Consider the following 19,091-nt stretch of genomic DNA (forward strand, 5'->3'; position numbering starts at 1 on the left):
AATATATTATTTTTGACGTTGAAAAATGTTTTTGCCAAAATATCAAATAAAGCCCGAAGTTTAATATGTATTTTTCATTGATTATATTTTCGATTTCTCGAAATATATTAATATCAAACAGTACATAGTGTTTTTTGAGCAACAACGATGCTTAAAATTTTCTCAGGTATCATATTTTATTAACTGATTCGGCAGGCAGGTAGGGTGTGTTAAAATCTCTCCATTTTTGATTTAAGTTTTAATAAGTAAATACTAGTAAATAGGTTTACAACGTTTTGAGTGTGTCCAAATACTTGTTCACAAATCTGGATTATCTCCAATTCTAGGAGTTATTTTTCATATTATTTTTTGACATCTCATCAAAGATGAAGAAAGCACTAGGAAATAGGTGTCTGAAAATGACGCGGAATGCATTGAAACACGTGTCACAATCGATTTTAAGAAATAGTGGTATTTACGAAGTAAAATTTAAATAAAAAATATTTTATTTCGATTTGTAAAAAAGGGTTTATAATAAAACTCAATGCACATGTCAACTGGGCGGAAATCTGCGTGACGACACAGATAAGTCGTGTCGGGCTTGCCATCTATAAATTAGTCCAGCGAGTGTTCCTTGTAAATAGGTCAGCTGGTCACCTGGTCACGTGGTTACTGCTCACTACTGATCACGACTGTTTGCAGAACGCTTTCCACCCTCCAAACGAACGAATTCAAACCCTGAAAGAAACTTAGACTGACATTCTATTTTCAGTATGTACTCGTATCCATTGTTTTAATAACGGATCATTCTCATGGTGTATTATTATTGGCTGATAAATTAATATGAAAAATCACAAGACTTTCGATAACATTCTTATTGAAATCTGTAGAGAAGTAAAAGAGATATGAAGGTTGAAAATATTTATTGATTTGGCGTTTAATTTGTAGAACTCCATTTTAATTAATGTATTGATTTAAATCAAACACAGATTTTTTGAGTCTACTAAGTTGTATTTTATTAACAAAAACACATAAAAAATTATATTGTGACAATTGTTTCGCCTTGTTAGGGCATTATCAAACGAAAGGTTGAAAATATTGATATTTTAATAAAACGAAAATGTGCACCGCTATACTTCATCAAAAAATTTACATGTCTTTGAAAACTATTTAAGTATTTATACATGCCCATGAGTTTTGTATAAAACACGTTTGAGGACAATAAAAATAAATTATGGATTTTCAATATTTTAACATAGACAAAGTTGTAATACTGAAAATATTAATAATATTTACATAACGTTAATAAAATTTTGTTCACAAATAATCCATTACATATTTTACAACAATAACATAAAATACGAGTACCCATATCATTCGAAAATAAAGAGTTTATGTTTATGTCAAAAGAAATATTTATGAAAATGGACACCGCTATACTTTACCAAAATTTACGTCATCGGTTGTGTTGTGGGGTGCATCCCTTTATATATCTGCTTTATAGAGCTGTAATAGAAGTAGTGTGGATTCGTTTCTGCGACGTTATTCGTTACCAACTTACGAAAATAACGTTTTTACGAAGGCGAATTTTGCAAAAGAAAATAATGAATGAAAATATTGGTTATATCGGCTGGTATAAACACAAAACGAGTCTTACACAATCCTTTATAGGTTGAATATGTTAAATTAGATATTCCTCCCGAGTGAAAATTCCCTATTATGAGTGTATAGTGAAAAAAGCACTTCATTGGATTGATGACGAACTCAGGAATATATCAATATCGATAATCAGGCAATTTAGTTCAATATTTCTTAAAAATTATAAATCTCCATTAAGGGGAAAGCGGAAAACGCCCGTGTGCTGGCAAATTAAGTGTTTTATTTGGAATACGGCGCTTTGCACGGTGCAATTTTCCTTTTGTTTCTTGTGGGAAAATTCGTTTTGTATAAGTCTAAGAATCTGTAACGAATAAGACCTTTAACAAGATAATTATATAACAACATTTATTGTACTACATATAGATACGAGAGGTTATCCTGAAGTATGTAGACATTTTATTTGTTTCTTCTTTAAATTAAATGTTACTTTATTATAATACATGTTAATTTAAAAAAAAAAACTTGTAGATAGAGATAGACAACAATGTTTTTTAAAAAAAATGAGGCTTTATGTAATCTCCTAAATTAAACATTTTGAGTGTGTCCAAATACTTGTTCACAAAATCTGGATTATCCAATTAACTCTGGATTATTAAAATAACTCCTGTAATTAACCAATTACAGGAGTTATTTTTATATTATTTTTTGATATCTCATCAAACCAGCCTATGACGGTCGTAAGCCCCGTAAATGCCCAGACTTCCATATTCTTCTTCATCTTTGATGAGATATCAAAAAATAATATCCTAAATTAAACTTTGAATTTACTTTCATTTAAATATTTTGTCTTTTTTTGTAAATAAAAATAAGACTGGTTGAAACATCCATTCACTGGATGACTGCTAAATAAAACCAAAAGAGAAAAAACTCAAAGTAATAATAATAATAATAATAAAAATATTGTATTTTTTTTTTTTATTGTATAAAACGTCATTTATTTTATATTCAATGCACGAGTAACAGTATTGTGTAATACAATACATTGACCAATTTTGTAACGAAAATTTTTAGGTGTTATCAGATATGTTTGACCCGATATTTAATCGATAGTAATCTTAGCTAATAATTATGTTCCTACGTTTAATTTTGATCGTGCGTGGGGGGATTTAGTAGCTTGCAGTTGACCGTGGACTGACGATGATTTATGTTCTTTTTTATAGGCTAAAAATTGGGCTATTCCAGTGACACGATTTTAGACACAACTTTAACTAAAAAATTGCGTTTACCTGCATTTTAATTACTCTATAAAGTCCACGTTTAGCCAACTAGTGTATATTTGATTTTGTTTTATTTTTTAATCACAAAACAAATAACTAACAAATCAATAATTTATTTTTATAAAAAAATTACAATTTATTACCTTTATTTTATTCTAAATACTAATATACCCTTCTAAATAACAAAAAAGTGCTGTTTATTTAGCGGTGAGATTAGGTGAGGAGAGACGCAAGTGTACTAAAAGTAATTTAATCGTTTTTCCATTTACAACTTGGCGAAAAGTTGCCATTTTTACATTTACTTGTATTTATTTAAATAAAGTAATTTTACTAGAAAATTACAATTATCCAGTAAAAGCATTCATACTTAAGCATTCTATTCCATAAATTATATAAAATTGACAAATTTATATAGAAACAATTACAGTGGAACCCCGGGAAACTCATTGGCCTGTACAGTAATGTAAACTTTACTAAATATTCAATATATATATTTAATTAAATTAGATTATTTTATCTAATAACAAATGTGTTCTTCAGTCTTTGCGTGTTTATTGAATGTTTTCCTCAATCGCCCACCGTTTCAACAACGTCAAATAACAAAAATCGACAATTTTCAGTTGTGTATGTTTTCGGAATGCCCAAAAATGTACTACATCCCAGAAAAAGCGGCATATTTTTAACTTAATATTTACCCGCTACAGGGCAGAAAGTATTGTTTTTGCATTTTGAAGAAAAGGTTTCGTTAAATATATTATTTTAAATATACTAAATATTTTTCAAATCTGTTGCACAGTAAAAAGTTCAATATGTGGCTTGATAATTTTTTTTATACATTTTATTATATTCTAAAACTTTAAAAAGGATCTCCTGAAAAATCAAGTTTTTTTAAATATATGACATTGTTGAAAGAAGTGAGCGATTTATGTTTTTCTTCAAATCTTGTTCAAATCTCCCGGGATTTTGGATTTCCGGTGTTCTACTGTATACAGAAAGAAAACAGTGAAATATAACATTAAAAAAGGTTTCAAAATTTGGTATCCTCTCATGGCAGTTATTGGTAAAAAAGGGCCCCAGAGACACGAAAAAGCGATAAAAATCTGCATTTGTAATGAAATACCGTCTTGAGTCTTTTATCTGTTTCGACAAATCAGTCGCCAAAGATCACGTTCTGAATGGATTCTAACACGTTTATAATTCCGACGAATAATGACATGTTAGTACATTGTATAGCAGAGAAGATCTCTCGTTTATATTCTGTTTATGTCATAGCCAGGGTGTGTTCAGCAATGGTATTATAGTTCATAGTTCGGATTCCGAGAAGTTCCTATGTCACATTGTGATATCACTTTAATCGACACAATAGAATATGTTTATTCATTATGTAATTATGTATTGGAGCTTGTCAAAATACAATTTGTGAACGATACGAGTTCGGGGCTTGTCGAAATACAATTTCTCTACTTGTCTTCTTCTTTTCTCTCATTCGTGCCTAATGGTGCATAGGGCACTGCATCAAATTGATGCAATGTCAAGTTGATCATTTATGATATGAAGGCAAGGGGATTAGTCTTACGCTTCAGATACCAGTCCAGGGTAATGTTAAATAAATATTAAAGTGAAAAAACCGGATATTTTTTTAACCAACCTCGAAATTTGAGCCTGGGACTTCCAGTGCAGGTTTAATTTCCAGGATGGTCAAAATAACTTCTATTTAATAAAACTAGCAATATATTTAGTGTATCCAAATTTTGTTCACAAATCTAGGTTTGTCTACTTGTCTAGTTATTTACATTGATATCTCAACATATAACCCAGTTGTAATCCCTGTAAATATCAGGATTCCATATTCTTCTTCATTTATATTGGGATATCAAAAGTATAGCATTTCATAAAAATATATCACATACGATCAATATTCTAATCTTGCAATGATTAAAGAAAACACTTCGTTTTTTACCACTTGAGTTTTATTATAGACTACATGTTTCAGAAGTTAAACTTCCATCATTCATCATTTATTATACAGACCTGAATTATAGACTACATGTTTCAGAAGTTAAACTTCCATCATTCAGGTCTGTATAATAAATGATGAATGATGGAAGTTTAACTTCTGAAACATGTAGTCCATAATAAAACTCAAGTGGTAAAAAACGAAGTGTTTTCTTTAATCATTGTAACATGTCTTACCACAAAGTTAATGCCGAAACAATAAATAAAATATTCTAATCTTGTTTTCAAACTATTTCATTGCCCTGTGGTATATTTTTAAGTCACCTCAATTAAGAGTGACTCATGTTTTAAAATATATATATTTTTTAAATACACACACACACACTCACAAACACTCAATATCATCTGCCAATTTGATCAAATTAGATAGAATCAAGGGTGACAAAATGTATCAGTCATTAAAATTGATTCGCTACGCCAATTCGAGAAAATCTGCAATGACTCAGACAGACAAATTAGTATTTTTTCTTTCATGAACATAATGGCTTTTTTCCAATTTTACTAATGGTATTCCGTTTCTGATCACTATATATTCATAAAAATAATGTAGATCAATATAAAACTATTTTGTTTCTATTCAATGCCCTATGCACCTTTGTGAATGGATAGTGGGATCCAATAGTGTAGTTATCTGATAACTACAAACAGATCTCCTGGCTCCGGAATATACGAGATTGGACGGGGATCAGGACCATCGAGGTACTGTTTAAAGCTACCCAAGATAAGAACAATTACTCTTAAGTGATGACGTCAGGGCGACCTGACATGACACGCACAGAAGAAGAAGAAGTTATCTGATGTGGGATCGAAAAACGATAATTAACACATTTTTATTCATATTTATGACATAAAAAAGTCCTTAGAAGCATAATGTCGCTATTTAAAGCAACACAAATACTTTTATAGCTTATTCAGTGGTTTAAATACAAATTAAAAAGCTTGAATGGACGAATAGTAAATTACGTTTGTTTCTTTTAATAATTAAATTTATACAATAAAACGATTTTTTCAACATACATAAATCAACTGCCAAAATACAGATACGGTTCTAGAAAACGGGGTTGTGTTAAATATTTTCCAAAGATATGTTATTTATTTATTTATGTTTCTGTTCCGAAATTTGCTAAGGACTTGCAACTAAAGAAAATCTTAGAAACCTCTCCGTTGCGTGCCTTCATGTAGGAGAAATTTACAAATAAGTTATGAATGTTTTTAATTCATATTTATGAATTAATATTTTTTAATAATTATTCAGAAATCAAATTCAATCACATAAGGATGTGTCATTATATTCGGCAGAATTGTGGCATTTTAGCATGAACTAAATATTTTTTGACGATTTTTTTAAAACCCTTATCCGATCCTAATGGTGCATAGGGCACAGAATCATATAAACGCAGTGTTATATGTTAATGTTAGGATTAAAAAATCTTCATGAAATTATATTTACTTTCACTGAAATATATGTTGATAATTTTGAACAACAAATCAATCTCATCGCTTAAATCATGATTCATAATTTCATTACTGAAAACAATGAAAACACAAAATATATTTTCAATTGATGGATTAGGAAGAAATATAACATATTTGTGGAAAGTAATACCGTGGAACCTCGGGAAATTAGAACTACTTGGGGGTGTAGCATCTTCAGTTTTGGAAAAGTTCGGATTAGCCGAAAAATTTATAATAGAGTACCTGTGTGTTTTTCTTTTGTTTTTTTTCTTGTTCATTCAGCTCTATTGGTAATGAAGTACTATATGACGACGTTTCTTTTATGGTATATGTACATTATTTGCATTTTTTTACATTTAAATCTAATACATATTACAGCAATTGAATAGCAATACAGGTAGAGTACTGTATACTTTATTAACGTTTCGATAATTTTGAAACAAAGTTAGGTTATACAATATAATAAAAAATATTTTATAATAATTATAAAAATTATTTTTGACATCTCAATATAGATGAAGAAGAATATTGATGTCTAGGCATTTACGTATTCTTCTTCATTAAGATGTCAAAAAAATAATATTTTAAATACTCCTATAATTAGAGATAATCCAGATTTGTGAACAAGTATTTGGATACACTCAAAATGTTGTTTATATTTAATAATTTTATGTAATAATGAATGTGTTCTTCAGTCTGCGTGTTTTTTTAATGTTTTCCCAAAAATGTTTGTCTCTAAAATTTTCTTCGGATTTTCCGTGATTTCGGATTTCCGTAGTTCGGATTCCGGGGTTCAACTGTAAATTAATAAGCCACAGTAGTCCGTACCTGGTGGAATGTTCCCACCCGTGTTTCGTGGTACTAAACTCGAGTGAGGTGAAAATGTGATTTATACTCTTTTTGCTGGAGACGAGCCAACTCGCTTCCAGAAGTGCACATACATAATTCGACCATGTTTCGCTACTCGGAAACCGATCAAGAATGTTAATTATATGCGAGGAATCACTTTTCTTTTAATAAGATCATAGACTCATTCCACTAGCGTCAACACAAACAACGCTAACGCGTTACATAATGAAATTCACGTTAAAATCGAATGAGTAAAGAAGAAATACTAAAATAAATTTAAAAAGCGAGTTTTGTCAGAAATATGAGCAGAGGAAGACTGAGGAAAACTTGGCATGATCAAATATTTCAAATACTTTAAAGTGGTCAGGTCAGGAGTCGGAATAATCGGCGGGTATGCATAAGATGCAGGAATGTGGAAGAGGCGAAGATTGCACAGATCAGTGTAGCGTTCTATTATCTCTGCCTATACCTACGGAAGCAGCGCGATGGTTAGTTTGTTATTTAGTTACAATCATCACAAAATCAAAGCTTGGGGAATAAAAAAATACATTAGATTGCGTTAGTGTCAGTTTCCTGTAAAATACTTTTATTATGTAAAAATTCTCGTCTCACCGAGCATAGCAACATAATATTTTTATGGATATTTCATTTACTTAATACCTTCAAATTATATACTTTTAAAAAAATAAACAAAAAAAACTTTTTTTCTGTGCTACTATTAAAAATAGATTTTTTTAAAGTTTTTCGTTCTAAATTGTTCATATCAAGAAATTTACCTTTACGGAAAACTAAAAAAATTACATTTCTTTGAAAAATATTTAAGTAGGTATTTGTGCATGCTCATGAGTTTTGTATAAAACAGATTTGAAGACAATAAAAATAAAGTATATATTTTTAATATTTAAATAAATATTTAGATAAATAATATTTACATAACATTCATAAAAAAAAATCACAAATAATCTATTACATATTTTACAACAATAACATAAAATACGAGTACCTATATCATTCGCAAATAAAGAGCTTATGGTAAAAGAAATATCTATAAAAATACTCTTACGATTTACGATGCCCCATAGAAAATGTTATGTGCTGCAGGTAGATAATAAAATAGTTTGTAACACTTATTTTTGTACAATGTTGTACTATCGCGAACATCATAAGACAGGGTTTATAGTTAAAAGCAGTGAGTGTAAGAATAATGTAAAAATGTCATTTCATTAAAACGTGTAAATATCGCAATGAATTTTGAACGGCTCGAAGTACAACAATAAAAAAGGTAATACTTTATTTATACTACAATTTTTACTATTTCCATCACGCCGTTTTGCTACAGGGGTAAGCAGAAAGAATAGAATGCCACACTCGCCTGTCTCGATATTGATATATACTCCTAGCTTCCTTTACATCCATAGATCTAGTATATGCTTTCTGGTTACGTAGACTTTTGACACGATCATATATTAAATTCTGATTTATCTACTAGCACACCATTATGGACTGCCAGTTTAGCTTCAATAGATATTTTTATTTGTATACATTCTATTTAAAGGACCATTTATTATATTTCCTACATTTACTCTTGTCTCAATATTTTTATCCACTTTTCCATCCCTTGAGAATATGATTCCCAGATATAAAAATATACGTTCATTTTGTATTCTTATTTGCATGTTACAATTTTTTTTATGAAAAATATAAATCATTTCATTAATTGATTCGGCAGTCACTGTTTTAAAATCTATTTTTAATTTAAGTTTTTTTTAAATTACGGCATGCATCGAAACAAGTGACACAGTAGATTTTAACAAATGAATAGATTTTATTGAAATCAAAAATATGAATCAATAAACAACCAATCTGAAGCTGTGTCGTTTACGATATCCTTTGTGGTGAAGTCATCATTTATTACATATAACATGAAAATTAATTGAAAAGCCTTACTTACTATAAATAATTAATGGTATCAGTGATTTTGTTATTTTTACCTTACCAGGGACACATAGCCGACCTTCGTTGCTTGTAAATGATCCGGAGTAATTAGAATTCATTAGTGTTGATAGAATTAGCTCAACACTGTAAGTTAATTGGACGAGCGTCATTTCACTCCTGAACTCCTGATACGTTTCTTCCATCTAGTATTATTAACACAACCATAAAATTACTTTTTTTCAATCTATTTTAATTCTTTAATTTATTGAATAAACCATCTGATGTCATGGAATTATTTTGGATGAGTGTTTATAAAATAAAAAGTGGTACATACAATATTTGTTCGTATAATCATCGAATTTATTGTATAAAATACGAAAATACTGAAAAACACCTATTTACAGATATTATATTTTTATTTGTACAATATAATCAGATGAATAATTTTTTTGCTGAGATTAATGCTTATCAACATATTTTCCGACAAATAAATGTTTCTTATAATGTTTTTTTTTTATAATTCTGTTTATGTCTATTTGAACAAATTACTTATTATGTACGCTTTACATACATTCTAACTTTTCATTCTTACTAGATAAAAAAAATTAATTCCCTTCCGTAAACAATTAAATAAACATAAAAGAAGTAACCGAGGATGATCAAAAGATACCATAATCATGAAAAAAAACGAGAGAAAACAACAGCAAAAATTTGCCGGATAAACGGAAAAAATTAACATTTTTTACACAAATCCTTTTCTACTTGCACCACATCCTAGTAAGAGTAGTTTTGAAAATCGAATTAACAATTTTTTGTAAAAAAAGTATAGATACCAATGATGCCCAACATAGAGTGAAATCATTCAAACCCTTCCCTTTGAATAGATTTTTGTGGATCTAATTTTGAGATTCATTATGGAATCGCCACCCGCAGTTATATCATTATATCGCGAACAAAAATGGTTCAACATTGTATAATGTATGTAGAAACATAACATAACCTAGTAAGAATAGAATAGAATAAAAACATAACATGGTAAGAATACTTTCTTCGTATACAAGCAGATGATACAGCGTCTGCGCTGGGTACCTCTACGCCAGAATTACTCGGTGCAAGTGTTCCGTAATAAATATAATAATGTACTAATTTTATACTTCTATAAATGCATTTACCGATAATAGACACCCGCCACCCGCGACCCCCTGCCGCCTCGCCGGCTTTTCGAGTCGCTTGTCCGTAGTCAACACAACAGTTTGGCATTTTCCTCTCGGCTCTCGTCAGGAAAACTTCGGTCTTCAGTCTACCGCCATTACGTGTCGGAGTCACACTGATCCGGCGGCCTAACTCGCAACAAAATAAAACAACAATCAATTACACCGGCTGAAATAATAGACATTTTATTTTCGGTGAGGTATTTTGGGCGGGAATTTTGACAGTTGCCGGGTTTGAAAATACGTAATTGTCGCGGAACCGCTTCAAAGTTTGCCGCCAAAACGGAGCAAGCGTTTTGATCGAGTACATCGGGTCGGCGTGTTTTTTCAGTTCGTGATTTGGGTTTTTGACTTTTTATTTAGAGGATTGCGTAGGTAATGAGTGTCCGATTTAATTTTGTATTTTCGCACTAGCGTTGGACTGTTGCCGCCTCTTAAGCTGTCAGTTTCGATTGAAAAATGAAGACTGCCGCATTTCTGACAGCCTTCCTCATTTTCCGTGAGTAAAACAGCATTTCGTACAATTTTATAATTGATTTTTATTTTATTAATGTATTCAGTGAGACGCGACGACTTTTAGACGCGGCCTATGTTGAACCGTGTAATGCATATTTATGTTTCTTTTTTTCAAGGTACAAATTTCAGTATTCAATTTTTTGCTATGATTTTCCTTCAAATTTACATGCTATAAATAAATTTTATTAAATATTAAATTTAAAAGAACTAGCAAACAACGTTAAGTCAAACGTTTATAATCTCAACAGCAACATTCATCAGTTGTATAAAGTACAATATTATAATTTTTTTGAAAACTTTTCAAAATATTTGATTAATTTAATTTAAGTTTAAAGCAAATAATATTGTAGTTATTCTGGTTTTAAAAAATGCTTTTCAATTGCTCAACGTCTTCCAAGAATTATGCTTCTTTTCATTTTTCCCTTATACCAGTAGTCACCAACATACGGCCCGCGAGCTAGATCCGGCTCTTCAAAGAACTTCATCCAGCCTTCCAAAAGTTTTTTTTTGCATATAAGTAATTCATATAACGTTTATATATTTTTTAAATATTTTGTTATCCACTTGTGAGTTTACGGCAGCCTTATTTAAATTCATCAATCGGAATTTGATTAGGTACTCGATAGTAGACCCAAAGTAAAAAACGTTTAGTTTCGTATTCGGAATAAGAATTTATATTTTATTCGGCCTCCAACATTATATTTAGTTTTTCCCGGTTAAAACAAAATCAATCCGACACATTTTTTTCTCAAAAAATTTGGAGACCACTGCCTCATAATAACCTTAGAGGTGATAGACACAACAAAACAATGTACCTACATTACGATAAGCTTTATTTCAAACGAGTGTATAATACAAAAAACAGTTTTTCAACAACAAAATCAACCCAGAACGTTGTGTGTTGACCAAACTTGTAATAGGAAAGAATTAATTCATGTCGTAAAATATCAATAATATTACGTGAAACTAATCATACTATTCTGTTTATGATCAATTATGGCTAAGGTTAAACTATTCAAGTAGATAAAATTATTATTTCTCCAATAAATCTGCTCCTAATTAAAATATGGCCCTGAAAGAAGACTTTATCATATCGTTTTGTGGATAGTATTATTATGTATTTAAATGATAAAGAAGTTGATAATAATTGCCTATTGATACGTATTTTTAATAACTGGGATGAAATCTTAATAATTTTGGTGATATAACAAAAATCTTCAATTTTATTGAATAAAACAACGTTACATTTAAAATTATCCACAATTTTTTTAAATTCTGTCTTAATAAAAATATAAATGTTCGTTTGATCAAAATTTTAAATCCCCTGAAGTTATTTACCGATTGTTTTAAAATTTTGACACAATATTGATTCCGAATACGCGCTTGTTTTATATATACATATGAAGGTCAAAACATATTTTTATGGAAAACAGTTTTTTACCGCAATGGCAGCGCTATCTGTTCCACTTAACAGTAACAGACGCAATACTAAACATTGTTAATGGCTGTCATTCAGTATCTTCAATGTTTTCGATTGCATTGTTATTTCATAGTTTCTTATTGATTTTTTGATACATATCTTCACAAATATTGTGCAATTATACATATAAAAGAATATGCTTTCAATTATTTATTTTCCATACCAGATTGAGCCACAGAAACTCGTGGCCGAGTACTGTAGTAAATAATAAAATCATCACTTTTCGCTAGTAATAGACGTCTTTTGAAATGCCTTGATTGAATTTCCAATTATTTAGGATTTTACGTGGAAATGAATTTTACCGCTGATTTTAATTTATTTGTAAAACAAATCATAATCTTGGTCTCGGACATATTTTGACTAAAAACTGTGTATTTTTGTCTCAACCTTTCCGTTCGGCATATTTAGGTCAACAACCACGAAATGTTTCCCTACAACCTTTCATGAAATGTCAGCTTCACATTAAGGCCTACGTTTCAAACACTTTCTCATAAAGCCTACAGCCTTTTAAACTGTCGTTCTTCCCTCAAATCACTCATACACGCGCGTTTGAATTATCCTCCTTTATGACTATAAATACGTATTGTATTATATTTCATAGCTGCGAGTAAACACACATTTATATGGCGAGTTGACATCGCTAGGCTTTCGTCATATGGAAATATATGCCATATTGACAAGCATGAGTGCCAAACATTTTTGTCTACTACTACTAACATCGCTCTGTTTCTCTGCCGCGGTAGCTAGAGGGGATGGAACGCCACACTTGTCTGTCCTGACATACACTCCTACATATCTTCCTTCATATTCATACATCTAGTCATTTATGCCTCCCAGTTACGTAGACTTTCACACGACCATATTTCCGTCCGCCTCCATAGTGCAGTGATAAGCGCGCTAGACTACCATGCTGGAGGTCTCTGATTCAATTTCCAGGGGTGTTAATATTAGCAAATTTACACAATTATATTTATTTAATATTACCCTTGACTGGTCCCTGAAGCGCAGGAGTGATCACCTTGCCTTCTTGTAAGTAACAATCAAGATATCACCGAGTCAATACGATGCAGTGCCCTATGCAACATTGAGTGCGGATAAGGGTTACAAGAAGAAGAATATTTTAGGTTCTGATTGATCCGTTCGTGTTCTGCTGTCTTCCCGTCTACATTTGTCAAATATACTTCTCTCGTTATCCATTCGCTCCATATGTCCAAACCACATTGATGCCAAAAGTAAGTTATTCTTAATCTTTAATGACTAACTTTTATTAAACTTTTCAATTATCCTTAGTTCAGTCTTATGTAAGAATGGAAGACTGATTATGTGTTTTTTATTATGTCATAAATCAATTTTCCATACATTCGTCTCAGGAAACGCGTTTCAACGGCGTTCACCTCTGCTTTCATTCTGCTTATTCCAATTACATATTTCGCTTCCATACATATGTGTCGGTATTAGCATTCACATTTGCCATATACAGTATTTCGTTTTCCATTCGCTCCGCATGCTCATACCGCTTAAAGAACATTTCTTAAAATATTTTTATCTATAATGTTTATTTCAGCTTATTTACATCTGTAATATCATATAGTTCTGCCACACATTTATTAAAATATGTCGTATTTCAACTACCTCCATATTTTTTTATTCATTATTATTTATACAGCTTCCTACTTCTAACTAGCTAACCATCACGCCGCTTCCTCGCAAGAGTAGGCAGAGAGAATAGAACGCCACACCAATGTGTGTTTGCAAATTATCTTAGCCTCTTCCACATTCATGTATATCCTTATACATACCCGCCGCATATTCCGACTCATGTCCTGACCACTTTATAATATTTGAAATACTTGATCATGCCAATTTTTCCTCGGTCTTCGGCACAATAAAGTATCTCAAGAATATCATTGAAATGATTCCAATATTTGGAAGATTAAAATGATTTTTTTTTTATTCAATTGATTTCAACATTTTGAGTGTGTCCAAATACTTGCTCACAAAATCTGGATTATCTCCAATTACAGGAGTTATTTTCATATTATTTTTATATTATTACATTCCATTTTTTTATTATTAATTTTACATCTCACCAATAGATGTCTCTAGTGATTCAAGAACAAGGTTTCTAAATTGGTTCATATATATAGAACTTCCAAGAATTTGAGAAGTGTGGTTGTCAATAATGGGTAGAATTGGTGAATGTTACACGTGTGTAAAGTGATCACTTAAACCAGCCTATGACGGTCGTCAGCCCCGTAAATGCCCAGACTTCCATATTCTTCTTCATCTTTGATGAGATGTCAAAAAAAAAAAAAAAACAATTGATTTCACATTTCAAACACTTCGACCACTGCAGTTGGAGCTGTATGTAATCAATAATAAGGCTACGCAGTATAATTTACAAAATACCATTAACCGCTGTGTGATTCGCAATTCCTAGTTCTTAAGTTACACGTTATGCTGAAATAATTTCAGTTACCGTGTTTATTTTATTACGCCTTGTTCATTTCGATTGTTAAAACGCAGAACAATGTAACGTAACATAATTAGTATAGTAATAATGTGTCTAATAATAAATACTATGTATAATTCATTCATTCAAACCCTTATACGCACCCCAATGGTGCATAGGGCACTGCATCATTTAAACGTAGTGTTATCTTGATCGTTAACACATGAAGGAAAGGTGATCAGCCCTCCACTTCAGGTACCAGTCCAGTGTAATATTAAATAAATATTAGAGTGAAAAAATCACTTATATTTATTAAACCTCCCTGGGAATCGAACCCGGGACCTCCAGAACGGTAGCCGAGCATGCTGACCATTACACTACGGAGGCGGACATAACGTAACATAATTAGTATAATAATAATGTGTCTAATAATAAATACTATGTATAATTCATTCATTCAAACCCTTATCCGCACCTCAATGGTGCATGGGGCACTGCATCATATAAACGTAGTGTTATCTTGATCGTTAACACATGAAGGAAAGGTGATCAGCCCTCCGCTTCCGGTACCAGTCCAAGGTAATATTTAATAAATATAAGAGTGAAAAAATCACTTATATTTATTTGACCCCCCCTGGGAATCGAACCCGGGACCTCCAGTACGGTAACCGAGCGTGCTGACCATTTTACTATGGAGGCGGACGTACAATACTACTGTAAAATAAGAATGGTGTCGGGTTGTGGTCCCGTGGTTAGTGTCGCGGACTTAGAGTTTCTCGGTTCAAACACACTCTACCACAATTTGATGCCTATTTCTAATAATGAGCCGCTTAGGCTCACAAAAATAGTATGAAATTGAAATATTTGTGTAAATAATATTTAAAAAAACACAAAATTTCTCTTTTTAAAAATTTAAAAAAAAATAATAATTTTGTTGAACCATGCGTACTGTCGTAATCGGTAAATGTATGGATATGAAGGAGGCGAGGAGTGTATGTCAGGACAAGAGAGTTAGGCGTTCCATCCTCTCTGCCTACCCCTGCGGGAGAGCGGCGTGATGGTAGTAGTAGTAGTAGTTATATTTAGTTTACCTCTCCTCCCATTATTGAACATCCATGTTGCATTTTGCAAGATGTAATTCTGCACTGTTATTGGATTCCTTTCGTATCTAAGGTATTATTTTGATAGATGTTTAATTTTGGCTGATGGTGCTGCCATCAGTTGAATTTGTAAAGTACATAGTTTTCCACAAATTATAATATATTGTATAGCATCCGTAGAGTGAATAATCCCCCGCCTGATATAGAATAATATTGTAAAATGTTCCCTCGGCACGGGAAAATTCAGTGACAACACATAAACGTTATCTGTAAATTATATAAATTATAAAATAAATTAATAAAGTTGAAGATGGTTTCTCTTGTCAGAGTATTATCGATAATTGTGTTTAACCTATGGAATTTCTTATGTCAATCCATTTCATTTCGTAGGTGAAGTGTTTTGCGTTTTTAATGTAGATATTATTACTCATTTTGTCTATTATCGAGGTACATATTATGCTCGTATCTATATGTTAGCTGTGGCATACTCATTTGCGATTATTTAGCTCACGATGTTGAATCACCTGTTACAAAATGAAAAACATCTGGTACTTAACATTCAGCCCCCGAATATCAACTGAAATACACATTCTCATGTTACCAACACCTTGAATGGCTAATAACAAGACTTACCTCTTCGCAACATAAGAACGGAATCTACAAATGACTTAAAACTTATAAATATGAAGCAATATCCCTTTTAGCTAAAAAAAGAATTAGTATATTACTGGAAATAAGTACATATTTAATTGATTTACTGTCATATACTATACCCAGAGCCACGCGTTACTTTGGCCAAGTCTGATTAAATGAAAAAGAAAAAAGAGCACATTCGAACGCAACTATATGTCAAAATTCAAAGGAATTAGTGAATATTCTAGGAAATATAAGATTTTGAACACACCATTTTAATATTTTTTTATAAATTGTTTAAAAATTCGGTTAGGGTATAAGGACGTTATAAAGTTTTGGGTAATATCCAAAATTGAACAAGGTTATTGGATTGAATTCTACTTTTACTTACATATATAATGATAATATGTGACGCGTTTCGACTTATTAAGACATTATCAAACTATGATAATTTTGGACCTTGTTTATTTTTGGATATATTATCCAAATATTTAAAATGGAATTTTACCAACTGTCTGCAGTTGCATAGTTAAATAGGGCGTTATGTTTAGATTTTTTTTTTTAATCCGTTATTTTTTTAGAAATTAGTATTCTGTAATTTCAGGTTTCATTTAGAAAATTTGTGTATTTTTAAGTAATCTTTGAATCTTGTATTGTCATTTTATTTATATAATTTTACACGAAAGTGTAAAACCAATAAATTGTTTATCTCATGAAATCGGATTTGTCGGATATAAGATCAAATATGTATAATTTAATTCTACATATTACGACGTATGTTGCGCTATGTTCGGAAAAACAAAGATAATTATTATATTTGCATATGTGTACTCAAATAAGTGAGAAACAATGTATTTAATTCTTTTCTCGAATAATAAATTAATTTATACGTTTGTAAATGATCTTAACCTTTAACAAGTTACCCTCCATGTTGTTTAAAAATTAAAATTAAATAAACGACAATTAATTAAACAATCAAATTAAGAAATTTACTGTAAGCGTCATTTTAATTTACTGTTCGTAATTTCGTTTGAGAATGTGCAGTTCATTTTGAAAAATGGTCTTTACACCTTTTGTAAATGGCGTATGTTTTATTTTTCCACGTGTCCAAGTATTTATGTCACGAAAATTAATCCTTTTTCAGTCACACGACTATCAAAATAATTGTAGTAAGAATTAAATTTGGTTGAAAAAAATTAAGAATTGTAAATCATTACAATTAATTTTCACTTGAATGTAACCATCACTTTAATTAAACATCAAGTTTATTTCATGTGTTGTACTAATTGTTAATTAAGATAAAAATTAATAAAAAAGACATTAAGCTATCTCGTGTATTAACAACCGCAACTATATTATGGTAAATTACTCATTTTATGCAATTAGTTATAATCTGTTATTTAACATACATCAATCAAAACAGAGGTTCCCAAACTCTTTTATCCCTTGCCTTACCGGATATTGAGTTTTATCAAATTCATTAACTTCAAATGTATTTTTGACAGCCGGTATATGTAGTGTTACTCACTTTGAACCACACATGTTAGGTTTTATACATTTATATTTTAAATTCAAATTAAAACATAGACCCCTTGCAAGTTGTCATAGACCCCTGGGGGTCGATATAGACCACTTTGGGAATCACTGAATCAAAACATACATCAATCAATCATAGCAAATAAAATAATATTTTTTTTACTACAAGATTATCAAATAATCCATAAGAGATTTTTAAACATATAACATAATTTAAGTCTGGTTAGAATATTTTGATATCTCAACATAGATGAGAAAAAATACAGAAATCTGGGTATTTGCAGGGCTTATGACTTGTCATAGCCTCTAATATATCTGTCATACCCATGATTACCACTACACTACTTAATTTTTTAAGCTCCTAAATATATCATAAATCTCCTTACATTCTTCTGACGTTTGAGTTCACGGGAGCCATCAATGGTTGGTTTTAGAAACCATTTTATGGTTTTATGATTGTATTTAGCATTTTATGGCAGATTTATGATATACCAAATGTAAAGTTCCAAAAATTTGATTAGTGTGTTTCTCAATCATGGGTAGAATGGTGAATGTTTCAAGCCTGTAAAGTGATCACTTAACCAGCCTATGACAGGTCATTAGCCCCGTAAATACCCAGACTTCCACATTCTTCTTCATCTATATCGAGTGTCTAAATGTAAACATTACTTCTAAGCGGAGAAACCCAGATTTGTAAAAACAAGGATTTGGACTCGCCCAAAAATGTGGTTAGAATATTTTCATCTCAAAAATATTGCTTGAGTAACTTTTTTTATAAGTAATTAATATCTCGATTGTGGTAGGTGATTCTCGTCCTCCTAAGTAGGTACTTGGTATTAAGTCGTAATTAACCTGAGCACGGCTGTCGTTGGAATAATTAACTCTGTCTTTACCTGTCATATCATATAATTCAAGAAAAATCCTAACCAACCTTGTCAGTTGTCAATCACGTGTCTGTTAACCCTTTCATCATCGCCGTTTTTTTGCCGCATTAATACCTGAGGTTAGGGTGACCAAAATTTATCCGAACGGAGAACATGGCTTTCATCTCCA

The 19,091-nt window shown here is 31.0% G+C and overlaps 1 protein-coding gene across 1 annotated transcript in view; it reads left to right on the forward strand.

The window, feature by feature from the left end:
- Positions 1–10,355: 10,355 nt before the first annotated feature.
- Positions 10,356–19,091, forward strand: part of LOC148303559 (xaa-Pro aminopeptidase 1) — a 60,451-nt gene continuing 51,715 nt past the window's right edge. Inside the window, exon 1 of the mRNA XM_088269753.1 lies at positions 10,356–10,820. Coding sequence (XP_088125879.1) covers positions 10,781–10,820 — 40 coding nt within the window. The 5' untranslated portion in view covers positions 10,356–10,780. The remainder of the gene's footprint in view (positions 10,821–19,091) is intronic.

This window comes from Brachycentrus maculatus, unplaced genomic scaffold (assembly GCF_059751285.1).
Source record: "Brachycentrus maculatus isolate JH-2025_06_01 unplaced genomic scaffold, ASM5975128v1 h1tg000362l, whole genome shotgun sequence".
NCBI classification, from domain to species: Eukaryota; Metazoa; Arthropoda; class Insecta; order Trichoptera; family Brachycentridae; genus Brachycentrus; species Brachycentrus maculatus.